We start from the raw sequence: 22,889 nt of genomic DNA, 5'->3' as shown, positions 1-22,889 counted from the left end.
TAATGCATCTTGCCATGGAGCAAGAAGTGTACAAACTTTCCTTGAAAGAGACATAAGGTCAATGTCACGGCCGCATCGTAGTCCAATGTCAAATGTGTGAGGTGGACATTTTTTAAAAATGCTTTATGACAAGACTCTGAGCTGCAAAGCTGATCTTCTGGCAGCAGTCAGAGAAAGATCGTTAAGTCCATGCCTCACAGACTCTTAAAAGCCAGAGGTGGTGCAACAAAGTACTCCTCGTGTTTTTTTTGTTTTGTTTTTCACGATTCCATGGTCATGGACCCGCTAGCTGCGCAAGCCAGCTCTCCAATCAGCTAAACAGACTCAATAACTCCATGGATGACATGTTGGTGAGTTTACTGAGGAATTTAATAGAAAAAGAATGCCATTATAAGTTAATAATACTAACACAGACACTCGTAAACCTGTTAGCATATTAGCTCATGCTGACAACGCTAGTTTGATTACATTACCATAGCTTGTGCAAATATGCATGACAACACCCCTACAGACATCACACATGGGAGTAAAAATAGTTTTAGTTATATTGTAAAACTTACAAACGTTGCTTGGTGTGATGAATGAAGAAACGAACTCATCCAAAGCACAAACAATAACACACCTTTTGGGGCGGTATAGCTCGGTTGGTAGAGTGGCTGTGCCCGCAACTTGAGGGTTCCAGGTTCAATCCCCGCTTCCGCCATCCTAGTCGCCGCCGTTTTGTCCTTACCCAATTGCTCCCAGTTCCACCCACACTGCTTTAAATGTAACTTAGATATTGGCTTTCACTACGTAAAAGCGCTTTGAGTCACTAGAGAAAAGCGCTATATAAATGTAATGCACTTCACCTTTTCAGTGTATTTGCTTGCTTGTTTTTTTTTTTTTAACTATTTGCATTATAGCCGTCAGCGAAGAAATGTCCGTAAAATGGCCACACTGTTTTATAATCCGCAGAGTTCAAAGTGTCGAGAAAAAGGCAGCGGCTTATAGTCCAACATTTACGGTAAAAGTTATATATCTTAAATGGTAATACATTCTACAATAATGAGGAATTTTCTGGGGAAAAATGGCATTTAGGTTTTTTTCCTCCAAATCTTGCAGCCATACCTAAAACATGTACACATGTTTACCATCCAAAGTAAGGTTTTGTGTAGTCAGATTATAGATAGATAGATAGATAGATAGATAGATAGATAGATAGATAGTACTTTATTGATTCCTTCAGGAGAGTTCCCTCAGGAAAATTTAAATTCCAGCAGCAGTTAACCCAGGGGTCGGGAACCTTTTGGGCTGAGAGAGCTAAGAATCCAAATATTTTTAAAATGTATTTCTGTAAGAGCCATATAATATTTTTTTCAACACTGAACACAACTAAACGCGTGCATTTTTAAGTAAGACCAACATTTGTAGAGTATAACAGGTCTCCTATTTTTTGTAATAACATTGTGTTTCTGAAGCTAACTGTGGAGGGGGCGTGGCATGCGGGCCTGCAGCGAAGCGGGGTGTGCCAGGACCGTAGACGGCCCACCTGGGCCTTGTTATCCAATCACCTGTCGCTCTGTTATAAGCAGCAGCCAGGAAGAGAGACGGGGTTGGGGTTGGGGCTGGAGCCAGAGCGCGAGCGAGAAGGAAAGAGAAAAAGACAATTACTGAAAGCAACTGAGAGTCTTATTTAAAAATAATACAATATTTAAACCCTGAAACAGGCTCTCATGTCGGTGCTTGGTGGTCTGAAGAACTCCCAGGAGTGCAAGCCCCACATTAACCAATAAATAAATAAATAACTTCTTACCATTATGCAACTTTTTCAACGGGTGCAGTAGAAAATGAATGGATGGATTAAAAATGAATGTTTTATATTTTGAACGTTATTTTTAACACTGTGATTACAAGTGGAATTATTCATTACTTATCGTGTTAAGCAGTGTCAGCTCACATTTATCCGAGAGCCAGATGCAGTCATCAAAAGAGCCACATCTGGCTCTAGAGCCATAGGTTCCCTACCCCTGAGTTAACCGAATAGAGATATTATTTCAAAAGTAAATAATAAATAATGGGGGTATTTGTTATTGTTTTGCATGCCACTATATCGACACGTATGATATTGCTCGTGACGGTGACATAAACATCAGCAGTGGATGCTGACCTTTTGGCACACTGCCGCCAGAAAAGCCTGTCTTTCGCTGGGGGGACATAATGAAGTGCAAAAAGTTCCCTAATAAGCAACAGTATCTTTCCTCCGCTGCGCGCGAGGCACACGCTGCATTCTTGCATGGCGCACATACCTCTACCCTTTTACTCTCCTCCAGCTAGTCCCTTATTTACTCACCAAAATGACTTCTGTTCATTCATGGAAACCACTCACCACCTTTTGATTGCAGGCATCACAAGATCACTTATTATGATTTATGTCACGACTTCTAACACATGCTAATAGTGTCTTATGTTTTTATGTAACACATGCTAACAGGAGTGTGTGTTATGTTTACGTAATCAATCAATCAATCAATGTTTACTTATATAGCCCTAAATCACTAGTGTCTCAAAGGGCTGCACAAACCACTACGACATCCTCGGTAGGCCCACATAAGGGCAAGGAAAACTCACACCCAGTGGGACACATGCTAACAGCATTGTTATGTTTATATGTAACACATGCTAACAGCATTGTTATGTTTATATGTAACACATGCTAAGAGGAGTGTTATGTTTATATGTAACACATGCTAAGAGGAGTGTTATGTTTATATGTAACACATGCTAAGAGGAGTGTGTGTTGTGTTTATATGTAACAAATGCTAACAGTGTCTTATGTTTATATGTAACACATGCTAACAGGAGTGTGTCTTATGTTTATATGTAACACATACTAACAGTGTCTTATGTTTATATGTAACACATGCTAACAGCAGTGATATGTTTATATGTAACACATGCTAACAGCAGTGATATGTTTATATGTAACACATGCTAACAGGAGTGTGTGCTATGTTAATATGTAACACATGCTAAGAGGAGTGTTATGTTTATATGCAACACATGCTAAGAGGAGTGTTATGTTTATATGTAACATATGCTAAGAGGAGTGTGTGTTATGTTTATATGTAACACATGCTCACAGGAGTGTTGTTTATATGTAACACCTGCTTACAGGAGTGTTGTTTATATGTAACACATGCTAAGAGGAGTGTGTGTTGTGTTTATATGTAACACATGCTAACGGTGTCTTATGTTTATATGTAACACATGCTAACAGGGGTGTGTCTTATGTTTATATGTAACACATGCTAACAGTGTCTTGTGTTTATATGTAACACATGCTAACAGCAGTGTTATGTTCATATGTAACACATGCTAACAGGAGTGTGTGCTATGTTATTTGTAACACATGCTAAGAGGAGTGTTATGTTTGTATGTAACATGCTAAGAGGAGTGTTATGTTTATATGTAACATATGCTAAGAGGAGTGTGTGTTATGTTTATATGTAACACATGCTCACAGGAGTGTTGTTTATATGTAACACCTGCTTACAGGAGTGTTGTTTATATGTAACACATGCTAAGAGGAGTGTGTGTTATGTTTGTTTGTAACACATGCTCACAGGAGTGTTGTTTATATGTAACACATGCTAACAGGAGTGTGTGTTATGTTTATATGTAACACATGCTAACAGTGTCTTGTGTTTATATGTAACACATGCTAACAGCAGTGTTATGTTTATATGTAACACATGCTAAGAGGAGTGTGTGTTATGTTTATATGTAACACATGCTAAGAGGAGTGTTATGTTTATATGTAACATATGCTTAGAGGAGTGTGTGTTATGTTTATATGTAACACATGCTCACAGGAGTGTTGTTTATATGTAACACATGCTAACAGGAGTGTATGTTATTTTTATATGTAACACATGCCAACACCATGCGTGGGTTCCTTCAGCGTGTGTGTAGAAGTGAGGCGTCACACCATCTATTATGGGCCTGCTGGAACTGGTAGTAGTAGCAGGTGACGCCTTTTAAAAAGCCACCGCAGCCGCCCACCACATGTGCTCGTCACTCCAGGGCGTACATTGGTCACCGCGTAAGCATGCACATGACAAGTGTGAGCTCTTCCATGTTCTATCCTTTGTTGAGGAGGGAGATGTAGCTCACTACCTTCTTCCAATGTGTGCAACATTCTGCTCCATGTAGTCGTAGAACGCCCACAATCTTTAACCAGTTGCCCAGTTTAAAGAAAACTTATTGCCACATACCACATTATATAGGCTACATACATTTAAGCGGCATATTATCAGTCAATGTTTACTTATATTGCCCTAAATCACTAGTGTCTCAAAGGGCTGCACAAACCACTACCACATCCTCGGTAGGCCCACATAAGGGCAAGGAAAACTCACACCCAGTGGGACGTCGGTGACAATGATGACTGAGAACCTTGGAGAGGACCTCATATATAACGGACCATGTAAATGTAAGCGGCATACCGCATTAAATTATATAGCAGACCATGTAAATTTATGCGGCATATCACATAAAAATACTTGGCAGGCCACATTAATTATTGCATTGTATATCACATAAAATGACATAGCAGGCCACGTAAAATAATTGCGGCATGTAACATAAAAAGACGTAGCGGGCCACAGAAATTATGGTGGCATATTCCATAAAATGAAGTTGTGGGCCACTTAAATTATTGTGGCATATCACCTAAAATTAAGTAGCTGGCCACATAAATAATGGCGGCAAAGCACATAAAATAATGTAGTGTGCCACATAAGTCATGGTGGCATATCACATAAAATGAAGTAGCAGGCCACATAAATTATTGCAGTATATCACATTAAACGAGGTAGTGGGCCACATAAATTATTGCAGCATATCACATAAAATGACGTAGCGGGCTGCGTAAATTTTTGAGGCATATCACATAAAATTAAGTAGTGAGCCACATAAATTATTGCAGCATGTCACATAAAATGACATAGCAGGCCGCATAAATTTTTGTGGCATATCACATCAAATGAAGTAGCGGGCCACATAGACTATGGTGGCAAAACGCATGAAATTAAGTAGCGGGCTACTTAAATTATTGTGGCATATCCCAGAAAATAAAGTAGCGGGCCACGTAAATAATGATGGCATATCACATAAAATGACGTAGCAGGCCACGAAATTATACTGGCAAGTATGAAGTAGCGGGCGATGTAAATTATTGCAGCATGTCACATAAAATGACGTAGCGGGCCGCATACATTTTTGTAGCATATCAAATAAAACAATGTAGTGTGCCACATAAATCATGGTGGCATATCACATAAAATGAAGTAGCAGGCCACATACATTATTGCAGCATATCACATCAAATTAAGGAGCGGGCCATGTAAATTATTGCAGCATGTCACATAAAATGACGTAGCGGGCCGCATACATTTTTGTGGCATATCATATGAAATGAAGTAGCGAGCCACATAAATGATTGCAGCATGTCACATAAAATGACGTAGCGGGCCGCATAAATTTTTGTGGCATATCACATCAAATGAAGTAGCGGGCCACATAGACTATGGTGGCAAAACGCATGAAATTAAGTAGCGGGCTACTTAAATTATTGTGGCATATCCCAGAAAATAAAGTAGCGGGCCACGTAAATAATGATGGCATATCACATAAAATGACGTAGCGGGCCACATGAATTATGGTGGCATGTATGAAGTAGCGGGCCACATAAATTATGTTGGCATATCACAAAAAATGATGAAGTGGGCCACAGAAATTATTGCGACATATCACATAAAATGACGGTGGGCCACATAAATTATGGTGGCATATCACATAAAATGAAGTAGCGGGCCGCATAAATTATAGTGGCAAAACCCATGAAGTTAAGTAGCGGGCTACTTAAACTATGGTGGCATATCCCAGAAAATGACGTAGCGGGCCACATAAATTATTGTGGCATATCACATAAAATGGGCCACATAAATGATGGTGGCATATCACACAAAATGAAGTAGCGGGCCACAGAAATGATTACGGCATATCACAAAAAATTATGTAGCAGGCCACATAAATTTTATCACATTAAAAAAAAACATAACAGGGCACATATACTATGGTGGCATATCCCATAAAGTTAAGTAACGGGCCACATAAATTATGGTGGCATATCTCAGAAAATGAAGTAGCGGGCCACGTAAATTATGGTGGCATATCCCATAAAGTTAAGTAGCGGGCCACATAAATTATTGTGGCATATCACATAAAGTTAAGTAGCGGGCCACATAAATTGTTGTGGCATATCACATAAAATGAAGTAGTGGGCCACAGAAATTATTGTGACGTACCACATAAATTGACGGTAGGCCACATAAATGATGCGGCTTAACACATAAAATGATATAGCAGGCCACATTAAATGATGTGCGGGGCAGTTTTGTCCCCTGGGCCCTGGTTTTGAGAGCTGTGGTGTGAATGATGTCACTACTGTCCAGGCCGAGTGCAACATGTCACGTGACTTGTAGTGGAGATCACCGCCAGGACAAGAAGATGATGTCCAACATGTCTTTTCCTCATCATGAGACCAATGTGGTCCCCCCTGCTGGCGTGATGTAGATCTCCTCCACTCTCCATCCCTCTCATTCTTTCTCTGCCCACAAAAGTTGACTCTGAGTCCTCCCGCTATTTTTAACCTGGGCCAGGAGGCGCTCCTGCACAATTCCAGCGGACCCTCTGACAGGTGCCAACTTTTGGGCCCAAAGCACATTGCGGCCTGGGCGTGCGCCGCGTTGGAAGCCGGCGGAGGCTGCAGTCGCCGGAATGCGCGACCTCGTCGCCCTCTGCCGCCATTCGGCTTTGATCAAACATTCCACGGCGCAGTAGTTTGTAAAACGATGCAGGCGGAATCCACTGATGGCCATTTGATGACAAAACGTGCTGGAAGCACAACTGAGAGAAGGCCTTCTGATTGACGGGAGATGTTATTTTTATTTGGAGCAAACTATGACAAACATCTCCGCTTCCAGCGTTTCCATAGGGCTGGCTGGAAATAACTAGCAGGGTTAAGTCCTGATATCCTGGTAAAATTAGAAATAGGTCTCATTTGCAATAATGGGGATCACTTCATACTGGAGGGGATGTGGACAGCATGCTAACTGTTAGCAATCACACCACAATTCTGCTGAAATTGCATTTGATGGTTCTTTACAAGAAATCTTTATCAGGGGCGTCCAAACCTTTTCAACTGAGGGCCCCACACTAAAACAGGAAAGCGTGCAGGGGCCATTTGGATCATTTTCATTTTCAAAACAACCATTCATTGTTGTCACCAAACCATTTATTTCCCTATTGCAATTCTTATTCGCCCCGATTTTACACCAATTAATCATTTTCTGAAACCAATGTCAAAAAACAAACAAAACAAAAAAGATATATATATATATATATAACACTTTAGTATGGGGAACATATTCACCATTAATTAGTTCCTTATTAAAGTAACAAAGACTCAATTTAGAGTTATTTGGACACAAGGGGAACATATAAGGGTTAGAGTTACTAATAAGAGATAATTCTGAGGTTTTTGAGGGAAGATTCTTAGTTAATGGCTTACTGCTCGTATATTAAGGCCAATAGAATAAGGCATTAATAAGTACTTAATAACGACTAATTAACAGCCAATATGTTACTAATTTGCATGTTGTTAAGCAACTTATTAATGGTTAATATGTTCCCCATACTAAAGTGGTACTATATGTATATATATATATATATATATATATATATATATATATATATATGTCTTGATTGGATTATCCAGAGAATAGTGCTCGATACCGTGGTAGAGCGCAATATGTAGGTGTGGGAAAAATCACAAGACTACTTCATCTCTACAGATGTGTTTCATGAGGGGTTCCCTCAATCATCAGGAGATTTTAATGGAAGCATTCACATACAATGGTTTATATAGGGCACAGAGTGGGTGGGTACAGGCAGGCGTAGGGGCGTGGTGATTGGCTCATGTGTTACCTAGGAGGTGTTTCCGTCTGTGGCGGCATGTTGAAATGATTTCACTGCGCTTGTTGAGGGATGATAGATCTGGATGATATACAATAAACAGTTTCTCTTTTAAGCATAGGTTGCATCTTTTATTACCACTGTTGTAAGGTGTGCTGGATGCAAGAATTTGCCATGTTATTGAACATTCAACATTATTGTCTTTGAGGTTCCAAATGTGTTTGCTGAGTTCTGTAGAATTCCGCAAAGTCTGGTTTCTAAAGGAGGCGTTGTGATTATTCCATCTTGTTTTGAACGCTCCTTCGGTTAATCCTACGTACGTGTCGGATGTGTTAATGTCCTTGCGTATTACCTTTGCTTGGTAAACGACTGATGTCTGTAAGCACCTTCCGTTGAGAGGGCAATCAGGTTTCTTGCGACAGTTACATTCATTATTGGTTTCAGAGTCGTTTAGTCTGGGGGTAGGCAGTCCTTTTGCAATTGCTTTGTTGTGGTTTGAAATGATTTCTTGCATGTTATTCATACAGCTGTAGCTCAATTTAATGTTGTTCTTGTTAAATATTTTTCTTAGGGTGTTGCCTTTGGGGAAGTGTTTGTCGATCAGAGTGAGGAACTTGCGGCCGATGTTGGTTGAGACGTATATATATATATATATATATATATATATATATATATATATACAGTATATACAATTATATTTATATACATATCATCCAGCCATCCATTTTCTACAGATTATCCCATATATATATATATATATATATATATATATATATATATATATATATATATATATATATATATATATGTATGTGTGTGTGTGTGTGTATGTATGTATGTATGTATGTATGTATGTATATATATATGTATGTGTATATATGTATGTATATATGTATATATATAAAAATGTGTATATATACTGTATATATATATATATGTATGTATATGGGTATATATATATATATATACAGTATATATATACATACATATGTGTGTATATGTATACAGTATATATAGTATGTGTGTATATATGTATGTATATGTATATATTCAGTATAAATGTGTATATATGTGTGTGTGTATATGTGTGTCATATTTGTATGTATATATATATATACTGAGTGTGTGTGTGTGTGTGTGTGTGTGTGTGTGTGTGTGTGTGTGTGTGTGTGTGTGTGTGTGTGTGTGTGTGTGTGGATATAGTGTCAAAGCGCTTTGAGTACCTTGAAGGTAGAAAAACGCAATACAAGTATGACACATACTTGTATTGCATTGCTTGAATCTCTATATCAACTTCCAAATCTATCTGTTGATTATATGATTCTTTTATGCCAATTTTGTTTTAGAATACTTAGCAAACATCCAAGATATGCTAAATTTCCCCCCATAACAATTTCAAAGTAGAATATTTAATGTGAAGTACCGTATTTTTCGGAGTATAAGTCGCACCTGTTGAAAATGCATAATAAAGAAGAAAAAAACATATATAAGTCGCACTGGAGTATAAGTCGCATTTTTTGGGGAAATGTATTTGATAAAACCCAACACCAAGAATAGATATTTGACAGGCAATTTAAAATAATTAGTGAACAACAGGCTGAATAAGTGTAGGTTATATGAGGCATAAATAAGCAACTGCTATGTTAACCTAACATATTATGGTAAGAGTCATTCAAATAACTAGAACATATAGAACATGCTATACCTTTACCAAACTATCTGTCACTCCTAACCGCTAAATCCCATGAAATCTTATACGTCTAGTCTCTTACGTGAATCAGCTAAATAATATTTGATATTTTACGGTCATGTGTTAATAATTTCACACATAAGTCGCTCCTGAGTATAAGTCGCACCCCCGGCCAAACTATGAAAAAAACTGCGACTTATAGTCTGAAAAATACGGTAATTGTAGCCTTCAAACATGAGTTTAAAAACATCCCACTAGAATTTTCAGGGATCCAAAATGGCTCCTCTCATAAAAGTGTCAGAAATAAGTCATATATTATTTGATTTTATTCATTACTTTCATTACTTTCTATCTGTCCATGATAAGTTTTTATTTAGTTTTTTGTCTGTTGGCTTTATGCCATTTTTTTCATAGAATATTACATTTTTCTATGGCAAAAACCCCAAAAATGCTAAAATTTCCCCCATAACAGTTTCACAGTGTGATATTTGATAGAATAGAATACAATAGAATAGAATGAACTTTATTGTCATTATATTTGCATAAAACGAGATTAAAGACTCCAACTTAAGGTGCGGTAGTGGGAACAAATATGGGGTGAAATAAATGACATAAGAGGTAATAAAGGAAAAACTAACAATTGAAATAAACAGACTACTATCCAATAAAAATAATAAGCAATTCTGTACAATGTACAAACACTATAGAAGTACAAAATACAAATACTGTACAATATACAGAGCAAGACAGGAGTACCGAAGTAATAAATAACAATCAGTATTGCACTGGAAGGGTAGTATTGCACAGGTGAATGATGTGAAGTAACTTGAGTCTTCAATAGGTCAATAATTCATAACATTAGTTGGAATATTTTGGAGCAGAAACAGTTTCAAAGAAAAAACAGCTTTGTGTTGTTAGACTCGACAATGTAATATTTCAGCTGTTTGACCTTTAAATTCACTTTTTAAGGGTTTTTTTCGTCATGGTATTTCTAGAATGTGCCACACTTTCGACACCTCTGTTTTCGAAGGTTATTGTTAGAAAGCCTCCCAAGAGGCACGTTATCAGTTCTTTGTTTTGCGGCAAAGAACTGATAACGGCACGGTTCAAATGAATTGGAAGACAAAGTGTCTGATGTGTGGACAAGAAGCAAGGAGTGGAGTGCGAGCTGATAGGCTAAGGAGCAGGAGGGGGGCGTGTGAAGGAGTCTGGAGGTTGAGTCGTGTCTGAGGCACGCACACATGCGCCCAGATTGTCTGCGGAGGCAGAGAGAAGCAGGAAGGGTGAAATTACTGTTGAGGGAAAGTCAGGCTCTAGTAGAAGACAGGCCTCCTCATGCTTTTGTTGACCTTAACCGGCGGCAGGTCACTGGGGCGCCACTACATCGCCATGTTCGAGGCGGCACAGAACGTCATGCTGAAGCCCACAGAGTCTTGGAGGGAGGCGCTGCTGGACACCAGGGTGATGGACCTCTTCTTCACTGTGAGTACATCCATGTCTTCTTCTCTTCCTATTGGACCAGAATATATGCCAATGTTTGACCTCCTGTAGTGTGTACTTCAGTGACCAACAAGGTTGGGACTTCATCATGCCTGCCTGGGTCACAAACATACGTATTCTATCGCCAAATCATCAACATTTATCAGAAAATCCACTACCATCAAAAAAGCCAATAAATGACGTTCTTGCTTGACGCTTCACGGTAGAGATCTATTAACATACGTATTCTGTCGCCAAATCATCAACATTTATCATAAAAACCACCACAATCACGGATAAAAAAAAAAAGCCAAGAAATGACATTTCTGTTTGACAATTCATGATAGAGATCAATTAACAATAAAATATCTTCACTTACGTGTAATCCTTCTTTTGGCAAAACTGAACAATGTTTCCCACAGAAATGCACTCTACTGTATTTTGCGGACTGTAGACCTACAGCTAAGCTATATAAGCCGCACAAATGTTTTTCCTTATGTAAGTCTTGGATATATAAGTTGTGAAATTAGTTTTTTACACAGAAATATTCTGTAAATATTTATTTACATACCTTAATTCAGGGGTCGGGAACCTTTGTGGCTGAGAGAGCCAAGAATCCAAATATTTTAAAATGTATTTCCGTAAGAGCCATATAACATTGTTTTCCACACTGAACAACTAAATGTGTGCATTTTTAAATAAAACCAACATTTCTAGAGTATAATAGGTTCATTTATTCTTTGTAATAATATTGTTATTCTGAAGCTGTGGAGGGGGCGTGGCCTGCGTGCCTGCAGCGAAGCAGGGTGTTGCCAGGATCGGCCTCGAAATCAGCGACAGATGCGTGGATGGCCCACCTTTGCCTTGTTATCTAATCACCTGTCGCTCTGTTATGAGCAGCAGCCAGGAGGAGAGATGGGGTTTGGGCTGGAGCCAGAGCGTGAGTGAGAACGAAAGAGGAAAATACAATTGCTAGGAAGCAACTGACAGACTTGTTGAAAAATAAAACTATATTGTAACCCTAAAACAGGCTCTCGTGTCGGTGCTTGGTGGTCTGAAGAACCCCCAGGAGGGCAAGCCCCACACTAACCAATAATAAATACATAACTTCTTACCATTAACGCAACTTCTTGAACAGGTGCGGTAGAAAACGGGTGGATGGATTCAAAATGCATGAGAATTTTTTATATTTTGAGCGTTATTTTATCTCTGTGATTACAAGTGGAATTCATTACTTATCGTGTTAAGCAATGCCAGCTAAGATTTATCCGAGAGCCAGATGCAGTCATCAAAAGAGCCACATCTGGCTCTAGAGCCATAGGTTCCCTACTCCTGCCTTAATTGTTTCCAAACAGTGTCTGTGACACGGCAGTAAAACGGGGGATCATACAAAACAGAAGTCATCGTCATGGACCCACTAGTTGCGCAAGTCAGCTCTCCAATCAGCTGAACAGACTCAATAACTCCAAGTGATGTTTTAGTGAATTTCCTGAGGGATTTGTGACACTGAAACGATACAAAAAGAATGCCATTGTAAGTTAATAATACTAACACAGACACTTGTAAACGTGTTAGCATATTATCTTATGCTAGCGATGCGAGCTTGATTACAATAGCACGTACAAATATGCATGAAAACACTCCTACAGGTGTCACACATGGGACGCTTTTGTAAGTCAGAATTGTTTTAGTTATGTTGTAAAATTTACAAACGTTGCTTGGAGGGATGAATGAAGAATCCATACGAGTAGAAACGTTCTGGAGGATTAGAAGACAGAACGGCACTTTTACTTCCGGTTCAAAGCTTTAGACATCAGGAACCAGTACTGGTTCACCCAGGTGCACCTGCAGTGAGCGTACTCGTCCAACAACACACCACTGAAGTGTCTTTGCATGTGTTTATTGAAAAATATTTGCTCTGTGGCCGTCAGCGATGAAAAATCCATAAATTAGCTGCATGGTTCAAGACGTGGGGAAAAAAGGAGTGGCTTTTAGTCTGGAATTTACAGTAGTCATAGCATTTAGGGCTGAGGTTGGATCTGACCAATTTAAGTCTGAGACTAGAGTTGACCAATTTAAGTCTATGTCTAGATTGTACATTCTTAAGTCTGTACCCTGATCTTACGCCTGAATGCAGCTGTTTCCATCACCCCCTGCAACCCAGAGAGGGACAAGCTGTAGAAAATGGATGGATGGAAGTCTAAGGCTAGATGTGACCAATCTACGTCTAAGACTAGATGTGACCAATGTAAGTCCAAGACTAGATGTGACCAATCCAAGTCTAAGACTAGATTTGACCGATCCAAGTTTAAAACTAGATGTGACCGATCCAAGTCTGAGACTAGATGTGAGCGATCCGAGTCCAAGACTAGATGTGACCAATGTAAGTCTAAGACTAAATGTGACCGATCCAAGTCTAAGACTAGATGTGTCCGATCCAAGTCCAAGACTAGATGTGACCGATCCAAGTCTAAGACTAGATGTGACCGATCCAAGTCTAAGACTAAATGTGACCGATCCAAGTCTAAGACTAGATGTGTCCGATCCAAGTCTGAGACTAGATGTGAGCGATCCAAGTCCAAGACTAGATGTGACCAATGTAAGTCTAAGACTAAATGTGACCGATCCAAGTCTAAGACTAGATGTGACCGATCCAAGTCTAAGACTAAATGTGACCGATCCAAGTCTAAGACTAGATGTGTCCGATCCAAGTCTGAGACTAGATGTGAGCGATCCAAGTCCAAGACTAGATGTGACCAATGTAAGTCTAAGACTAAATGTGACCGATCCAAGTCTAAGACTAGATGTGTCCGATCCAAGTCTAAGACTAGATGTGACCGATCCAAGTCTAAGACTAAATGTGACCGATCCAAGTCTAAGACTAAATGTGACCGATCCAAGTCTAAGACTAGATGTGTCCGATCCAAGTCTAAGACTACATGTGACCAATGTAAATCTAAGACTAAATTGGATTTTAACAAAACAGCAAATGTGTTTCTACTTACAGAAGTGCTTCTCAATTATTTTCTGTTATCCCCACCTTGGAAGAAGAAAGTATTTTGCCCCCCAACATGCTCCACCACATCTATAAATAGCATCTTTTTTCTATTAAACTGTTATAAGTACACCTCTGCATAAGATTGTGTGCTTATCAACGGTAAAGAAAACTACACACCAGTCTTTCCTGGTAGTTACAGTTTGGCAAAGAAAAAACTTCCCCCTCCGCCACTCTTTGAGAAGGACTGACATGCATATACTCACCAATATCCCTGGGAACTAATATTGGTGCTAACTTTGTAGTACTAGGCCCGCCTGCTGCTCTGCAATCTGTGGTGGTCCTGGTGGTCCACACCTCAAACTCTAACTTTAAAACAAATACAGTTGTCATCGCCATGAGGAACATGGTTGCCAGGTGGAACATGATTGGTTGCCAGGGGGAACATAATTGCCAGATGGGACATAATTGCCAGGTGGAACATGTTTGCCAGCTGGAACATGATTGCCAGGTGGAACATGATTGCCAGGTGGAACATGATTGCCAGCTGGAACATGATTACCAGGTGGAACATGATTGCCAGCTGGAACATGATTGCCAGGTGGAACATGATTGCCAGGTGGAGCATGATTGCCAGGTGGAACATGATTACCAGGTGGAACATGATTGCCAGGTGGAACATGATTGCCAGGTGGAACATGATTGCCAGGTGGAACATGATTACCAGGTGGAACATGATTGCCAGGTGGAACATGATTGCCAGGTGGAACATGGTTGCCAGCTGGAACATGATTACCAGGTGGAACATGATTACCAGGTGGAACATGATTGCCAGGTGGAACATGATTGCCAGGTGGAACATGGTTGCCAGCTGGAACATGATTACCAGGTGGAACATGATTGCCAGGTGGAACATGATTGCCAGGTGGAACATGTTTGCCAGCTGGAACATGATTGCCAGGTGGAACATGTTTGCCAGCTGGAACATGATTGCCAGGTGGAACATGTTTGCCAGCTGGAACATGATTGCCAGGTGGAACATGTTTGCCAGCTGGAACATGATTGCCAGCTGGAACATGATTGCCAGCTTGAACATGATTGCCAACTTGAACATGATTGCCAGCTGGAGCATGAATGCCGGGTGGAGCATGAATGCAGGGTGGAACATGATTGCCAGGTGGAACATGATTGTCAGCTGGAGCATGAATGCCAGGTGGAGCATGAATGCCGGGTGGAACATGATTACCAGGTGGAACATGATTACCAGGTGGAACATGATTACCAGCTGGAACATGATTACCAGGTGGAACATGATTACCAGCTGGAACATGATTGCCAGGTGGAACATGATTGCCAGGTGGAACATGATTGCCAGCTGGAACATGATTGCAAGCTGGAACATGATTGCCAGCTGGAACATGATTGCCAGCTGGAACATGATTGCAAGGTGGAACATGATTGCCAGCTGGAACATGATTACCAGGTGGAACATGGTTGCCAGGTGGAACATGATTGCCAGGTGTTCGCTTTAATGCCAAAACTTGAAACACTGATCTCACCTGATTGGTTCATTTGTGGCAGTTCTACACAAGTAAGAGAATGGAACGAAGCGCTGCCAAATGAATATTTATGTTCATGAAGCGGTGTTGCGCGGTCGTTTACGTCTTGAAGCCCAGTCCACCCAACTAGTCTGCTGCCTAAACGGGCTGCAGGAGAAGTGGAACCTGCAGAGAAAAAGGTGAAGTTGGGTGAGCTCTTCAAACGGTATTAACAGGATGCCAAGGGAACATTGTTGATTTGTATGTGTCCCCACAAGCCATCTCTTAGTCATGAGTTTGAAAGATTGGATCTTTTACTCACAAGTTTTCAGTTTCTCTGATGATAGCTGAGAATTCCGGCTTTGTCTTTAGTCTTGTGTGATTTGTCGCCAGGCTCTGTTGGTTTAGTGGCTTTATGGGCAACTGTGCGGCCGGGTTGTGTTACTGCCCAGAGGAGTGCCCGCTCGCTGAAGCAAAGGTGTATTTTTGTAAGGTGGCTTTAAAGAGCGCTGGAATGAGGAGGTCTCAGCATCCAAACCAGATCTCTCCAGTGGTCCGTTGTCGAACACTTTCTCCGGGATTCACCTTTTGCAGAGGGATGCTGAAAGCTGCAGATAAGCGGCTGCCGAGGGAGCGCTCACGTTCAAATGATGCACGCTAGCTTAAAATGCTAACATGGAAACAGGAGACATGAACGTCTTTACCCACTAGGAAACCACTTACACCGATAAAAACTCGTAAAAAAGCAACTGTCCAACTAAGATGTTGAGTTGTGTATATTGAACACACAAGCTGTGCTCTCTTAGAGCAGAGTGATCCATCTACACAACGTAAATACCAGACTGGAGGTGATCAAAGACCGCTGAACAGAGGAGGTCACAACAACACCTGCCAGAAGTCATTGCACCAGATTTAATATGTAACACACTTTTCATTGAAATAAATCTTCAGCTGCGACAGTACAAACTAATATTTAAAACAATAAAGCTTAGCCCGTAAAATACCAAGATAGAACACAATCAGTGAGGCGAAAGAAACTTAAAACATGCAAAGAAAAAAAGTGGGTTTGCTAACCATGTGTCTATTTTAGTTATTCACTTAAAATAATTGGTCCAAAGATTTCAGTGTGTGGATCAGTACTCTTTGAGCACGTTCAACAATATTGCAATGATAGTAATTACTGGTAGTTTTGGTCACAATCACTGTGATGTGAAATTGTTATATCAACACATGTCTTCTAGCGGCAAAATTACTTTACGAGGTCAAATTTATTCGCCGCCACAAATAAATGAATGAATAAGAAATAAAACAAAAAATATATATATATACATACATTGTTTTAAATTGATTTCTGAAAATTATGAATCGATTTATAATCAGGATGAATGAGAATTGCGATTCTGATGTAAATCTTTTTTTTGTGTACCCCAATGTGTGTGTATGTGTGTATATATATATATATATACATATTCTGTTCATATATATATCCATATATACATACACACGCACACATATACACATATATATATACATATATATATATATATATATATATATATATATATATATATACATACATATATATATATATATATATATATATATATATATACATACATATATATATATATATATATATATATATATATATATGTGTATATGTGTGCGTGTGTATGTATATATGGATATATATATGAACAGAATATGTATATATATATATATAAACATAATATATATATATGTATATATATATGTATATATATATATATATATATACATATATATATATATATATATATATATACATATATATATATATACACACACACACATATGCGGCTAATTTATGGATTTTTCTTTCGCTATAATGCAATAGTTTTTAAAAAGCAAGCAAACACACTACTATGGTGTGTTGTTGTTCGTGCTACGGTGCCATCTTTTGGACGAGTTTGCCCACTGCAAATGCTGCAGTGGCTTTCCATTTAGTCCTTGTATCCGGCCGGAAGTAGGATTGTCATTCAGTCTTTCAGCCATCCATAGCGTTTCTACTCGTGTGGATTCTTCATTCATCACTCCAAGCAACATCTGTAAGTTTTACAATATAACTTAAACAATTTTACTCACTAAACCATCCCATGTGTGATGTCTGTAGGAGCGTTTTGTATTCAAGCTTGTGTCGTTAGTATTAGCTAATATATTAACTGGTTTACAAGTCTCTGGGTTAGTATTATTAACTTACAATGGCATTATTTTTGTATTGTTTCAGTTTCACAAATTCCTCAGTAAATTCACCAAAACGTCACCGCGGAGTTATTGAGTCTGTTTAGCTGATTGGAGAGCTAACTTTTCCGTGACGCTATCAACTGTTTTGTCTGCGTGTTACACTGTTTGGAAACTATTGAGGTTTGTAAATATTTTTAAAATCTTTCTCTATGGATATTAAAAATGTAATATGTGGCTTATGGTGCAGTGTGGCTAATATATGTGGGGGGGAAAATCCCCAAATGTAGTGGGTGTGGCCTATAATCTGAAAAAATGCGTTACTTTATAATTCTTTTAACATCTAGCTGCTGGAATCTTCACTATGTGTCTTGTGTTGGTTTCGCCTTTCAGTTGGTCGGCCCGTCTCCCGCTCTGGTATTTCTAGTAGCTCAACTGGTTGTTGTTGTAGACGCCCTCAGTTGTCCGTGTGTGTTGGGTTGGTCAGTGTGGATGTGGAATGGGGGGTCATATCTGCCCCTGTGGGACTATGTCAACAATGACTCGTGCAGCGTCTCCTTGTCGTTTGTTTCTTTAATTTAATGTTCCCCTCCTGCTCACCTGCCGCCTGCTGTGCCCCTGTTGACACCCGCACTGACCCTTGACGCTATCTGCTGTGGCTCACAGAGCAGCACCACTGCCCCATGACTGGAGATTGGTGAGGACTTTGTCCGGAGGGGGGATGAAGCAGACTTCACACTAGGCGGTGTTGTTTCATTTCCTTAAATGCATTTAAGGAAAAACTAAGAAAACTCATCCAGAAACGTTGATAAACATCTATTAGCTGCGCCCTGAGCATTGTGTCTGCTGAGGGTTTTTTGTTTTTTAAGTTGTTTGTGTGCAGACTAGGGATGGGTTTTAAAAGCAAAACTGATTATTTACACAAGAGCTGGCCAAATATTTTGCCTCTAAGGAACAAAGTGAAAATGTGCCAATGGTCCACGGGCCTAATAGCGATTTTTACCATACAATAGCACCAAGGGGGTGGGGCACTTAGCCCCCTATAAGGAAGTACAGTTGAAGTTCAAGTTCAAGTACCACTGATAGTCTCACACGCACTAGGTGTGGTGAAATGTGTTCTCTGCATGTGACCCATCCCTTGTTTAACCCCCGGGAGGTGAGGAGAGCAGTGGGCAACAGCGGTGGCCACGCCCGGGAATCATTTTTGGTGATTTAACCCCCAATTCCAACCCTTGATGCAGAGTAGAGCAGTGTTTTCCCAACCAATGTTGCGCAGCACACTAGTGTGCCGTGAGATACAGTCTGGTGTGCTGTAGGAGATGATCTAATTTCACCTATTTGGGGTAAAAATATTTTTTGCAAACCAGTAATTATAGTCTGCAAATGATGTGTTGTTGTTGAGTGTCGGTGCTGTCTAGAGCTCGGCAGAGTAATACTCTTCCATATCAGTAGGTAGCAGCTCTGTAGATTTCGGAATCAGCGGGAGGCAGCGTGCAGGTAAAAAGGTATTTAATGCTTAAACAAAAAGTGAGTACCCCTAAGAAAAGGCATTGAAGCGCAGGGAAGGCTATGCAGAACGAAACTAAAACTGAACTGGCTACAAAGTACCGGTAAACAAAAACAGAATGCTGGACGACAGCAAAGACTTACTGTGGAGCAAAGATGGCGTCCACAGTGTACATCCGAACATGACATGAACATCAATAATGTCCCCCCGAAGACGGATAGACACAACAAAAATATTCTTGATTGCTAAAACAAAGTAGATGCGGGAAATATCGCTCAAAGGAAGACATGGAACTGCTACAGGAAAATACCAAAAAAAGAGAAAAAGCCACCAAAATAGGAGCGCAAGACAAGAAGTAAAACACTACACACACGAAAACAGCAAACAAGTCCAAATAAGTCAGGGTGTGATGTGACAGGTGGTGACAGTACACCTACTTTGAGACAAGAGCTATAGTGATGCTTGATTGCTTATGCTTTAAAATCATATCCAACAATTGCCACAACCACTTTTTTACTGTCAACTGAGTTTTGTTTCTTAATGATTTCTGCTGGTGGTGTGCCTCCACATTTTTTCAACGCAAAAAATGTGTCTTGGCTCAAAAATGGTTGGAAAACACTGGAGTACAGGAATGTAATGGGTCTGATTTTTATAGTCTTTGGTATGACCCTGCCGGGATTTCAACTCACAACCTACTGATCTCAGGGCGGACATGCTAACCACTAGACCACTGAGTAGGTACAGACTACAGACTTAGTAGAGAGTAGAGACTTTATTTGTGTAAAAAGTATCCAACTATAGTCATTTGATACATAAATGTATTTTAGACCGCAAAATTGTGCATTTAGGTGCAAATATTTAGTATGTCTAGCTCAGGGGTGTCCAAAGTGCGGACCGGGGGGCCATATGAGGCCCACAGCTAATTGTTTTCTGGCCCACCACGCATTCGGGAAATGCTATTGCAAACATTTTAAAAAAACATTTTAAAAAATGAGGTGAAATCGAACAAGAAAAAGTTGCAATGTTGACACAATGCTGCCAATGCAGGCTGTTTATTTTTTTTGGTCTATATTTATTTTTCTTTTTTTGCCATTGCTCAAAAAAAAAAATCAATGTTATAGTGAATTATTGACCTATTCAAGGCTCCAAATATTTCAAATATTTCACTTTAAAATGTTTAATGTGAAAAATAGTGCATATATTGTGTGGTTGCCATATAAAAACATCAACATTTTATTTGACAAAAGTGCATAAAACAAACAAAATAAGAGTTCAAACATAAAATCGACAGATATATCTGAAGTTGATCTCGTAACTTAAGTATTGAAAGTAAAAAAAAAAATGATAAAAATGTATCAATTTATGAGTGAGGCACCTTTTGGATCCCAGATATATTAAGTGGGAGTTTATTTATCTTTTCACTGTGATTATTCAAATATATTAATTAATTAAAATCACTGGTGTCCTGCATTATTGATCTTTTTAAGGCTCTAATTACTTCACATCAAAAATTGCTTTCTGATTGTTTTGGGCAAAGTTGTCTTTGACAGAAAAGGCATAAAACCTTTTTCTTTTTTACTTAATATCAACCTGAAGTTGATACACCGTAGAGATTTACTGTAAGCGTTAAATAAAAAACATTAAAAAATGACAATTTAACTTGTTTTTAACATTTTAATAACTGAACCCTTTATGGTCCCTGGGAACCCTACAGGTAAATATATTTTGTTATGGTTTGAAAAATGAAAAATATCAAAACGGCCCCCGCGTGCTTACATTTTTTCCGTGTGTGGCCTTCGTGGAAAAAGTTTGGACACCGCTGGTCTAGCTTGTGTGCTATTGTGTGCCTAGCAGGTTTATTTTTTGTAAAAAAAAAAACAGAGATTTTATATGCAAGCCAATATCATTTGATTTGTTTTCATCGTTTGTTTTTTTTCTTGGGATTTGAAGATGGGGACAAAACTTGTTTGGCGTCGACCTCCCATTCTAACAGCAGCAAACTAGTTGGGTCCGGCTCTCTCGTGCATGGGCTCAGTGATACCAACATTAGATTGGGTATCAGTCACCATCAAAAATGTGACTTGTTAGCCATGAAAGTGTGACACGGTGTCCTCCGGGGTGGTCCGCGGACCCTGGAACAATGCATCTGTTCCCGTGCACCACAGACAATAATCTGGAAGCAGAGTGTTGATCTGAGACAACAGAAAGACGAGCCTCCGAGCGAGAGAACAGGCTTTGTCTCCTTCTATAAATAGCATCTCTCCTCCTCATCCGCCGCGCTCTCCGCCCCCCTTTTGTTTCTCTTGTCGCATCTCCATTGTCCCCCAACCCTCTTCTTCTGCCGCAGTGGCAAACAGCCACCTTGTTTTTGACCAAACTCGGGGCGGTTTTCTCCGTTTCAAGGCAGAATTGTGCCGCAGTTGGGAAAACTGGGATGTTTCAGACGCCCAACAAGGAAATGACTGGCTGGACGTTGAAGATCCAGCCAGAAAATGACTGGATCTTCAGTACCTGGCAATATTCAAAGGCTCGTCCGATTTTTCCCAGCACCCAATTTGTTTTTGTCCTGTCCAACTTCTCAGGCAAATCATATAGTTGATGTAATGCCCGTATCGACTACAAGTTTTCATTACAAAAGAGAAGTGCAGGATACTTCTCTTGTTGCCTTATTTGTATCTGACTTTATTAAATGCATTTATATTACCATTTGGTGCAGGCGGGGATAGAAAGAGGAAAAAAAGGAAGACGAGAGGGAAATTGTGGGGACAAGAAGGGGATAAGACAGAGAGACAAAAATAACAGCAACAAACACAACAACAACAATAGCGCAACATCCGCAAATATGATGTGTACAAATAAGATGGTAAAAGTGATAGCAAAGAAGCAGTTTTTGAAATAAATAATAATACAGAAATGACAATGAGCATTATTACACTACAAATGGAGCAATACAAATACCAATAGAAATATGACTATTGATAATGAATAATACCAATAATTTACCTCTTTTATCAACAGCACCCAAGTTGAGTTAGCAGTGCAACCCGTTATGGCTGGACAATTATAGCAAAAAAAATCATTATTGTTTTTAAACAACATTGGAATTACATTAATATTCCAATTAATTATTATTGTCATGTATAAAATCAAATAAAAGTAACACAACTACCACTTTTAACCAGTATTTTAAGTATACTCATGTTGTATTGGAATTACATTTAATTCCACAATCACCCATTCATTTCAAAATGTGTATTTATTTTACGACCAAAAATTCCATTTTATATATAACTTAAAAAAACTAAAGGATATCAATTAGTAAGGAATGGATGGATGGATAAACAAGTAAAACAAATATTTGTACAACAATGTTTTTTTATTTAAATTTTTTACCTTTTTACATGTATTTCACCACCATAGAGTGTTTTTTGTGTCATGTATCAA

The 22,889-nt window shown here is 39.3% G+C and overlaps 1 protein-coding gene across 1 annotated transcript in view; it reads left to right on the top strand.

Annotated features, from left to right (window-relative positions):
- The window catches only part of xpo4 (exportin 4), a 96,861-nt gene that overhangs the window by 24,745 nt on the left and 49,227 nt on the right, over positions 1-22,889 (top strand). Inside the window, exon 7 of the mRNA XM_061918268.1 lies at positions 11,076-11,188. Within this exon, the coding sequence (XP_061774252.1) occupies positions 11,076-11,188 (113 nt within the window). The remainder of the gene's footprint in view (positions 1-11,075; positions 11,189-22,889) is intronic.

This window comes from Nerophis ophidion, linkage group LG13 (assembly GCF_033978795.1).
Source record: "Nerophis ophidion isolate RoL-2023_Sa linkage group LG13, RoL_Noph_v1.0, whole genome shotgun sequence".
NCBI lineage: Eukaryota > Metazoa > Chordata > Actinopteri > Syngnathiformes > Syngnathidae > Nerophis > Nerophis ophidion.
This window is presented reverse-complemented; position numbering and strand designations above follow the sequence as displayed.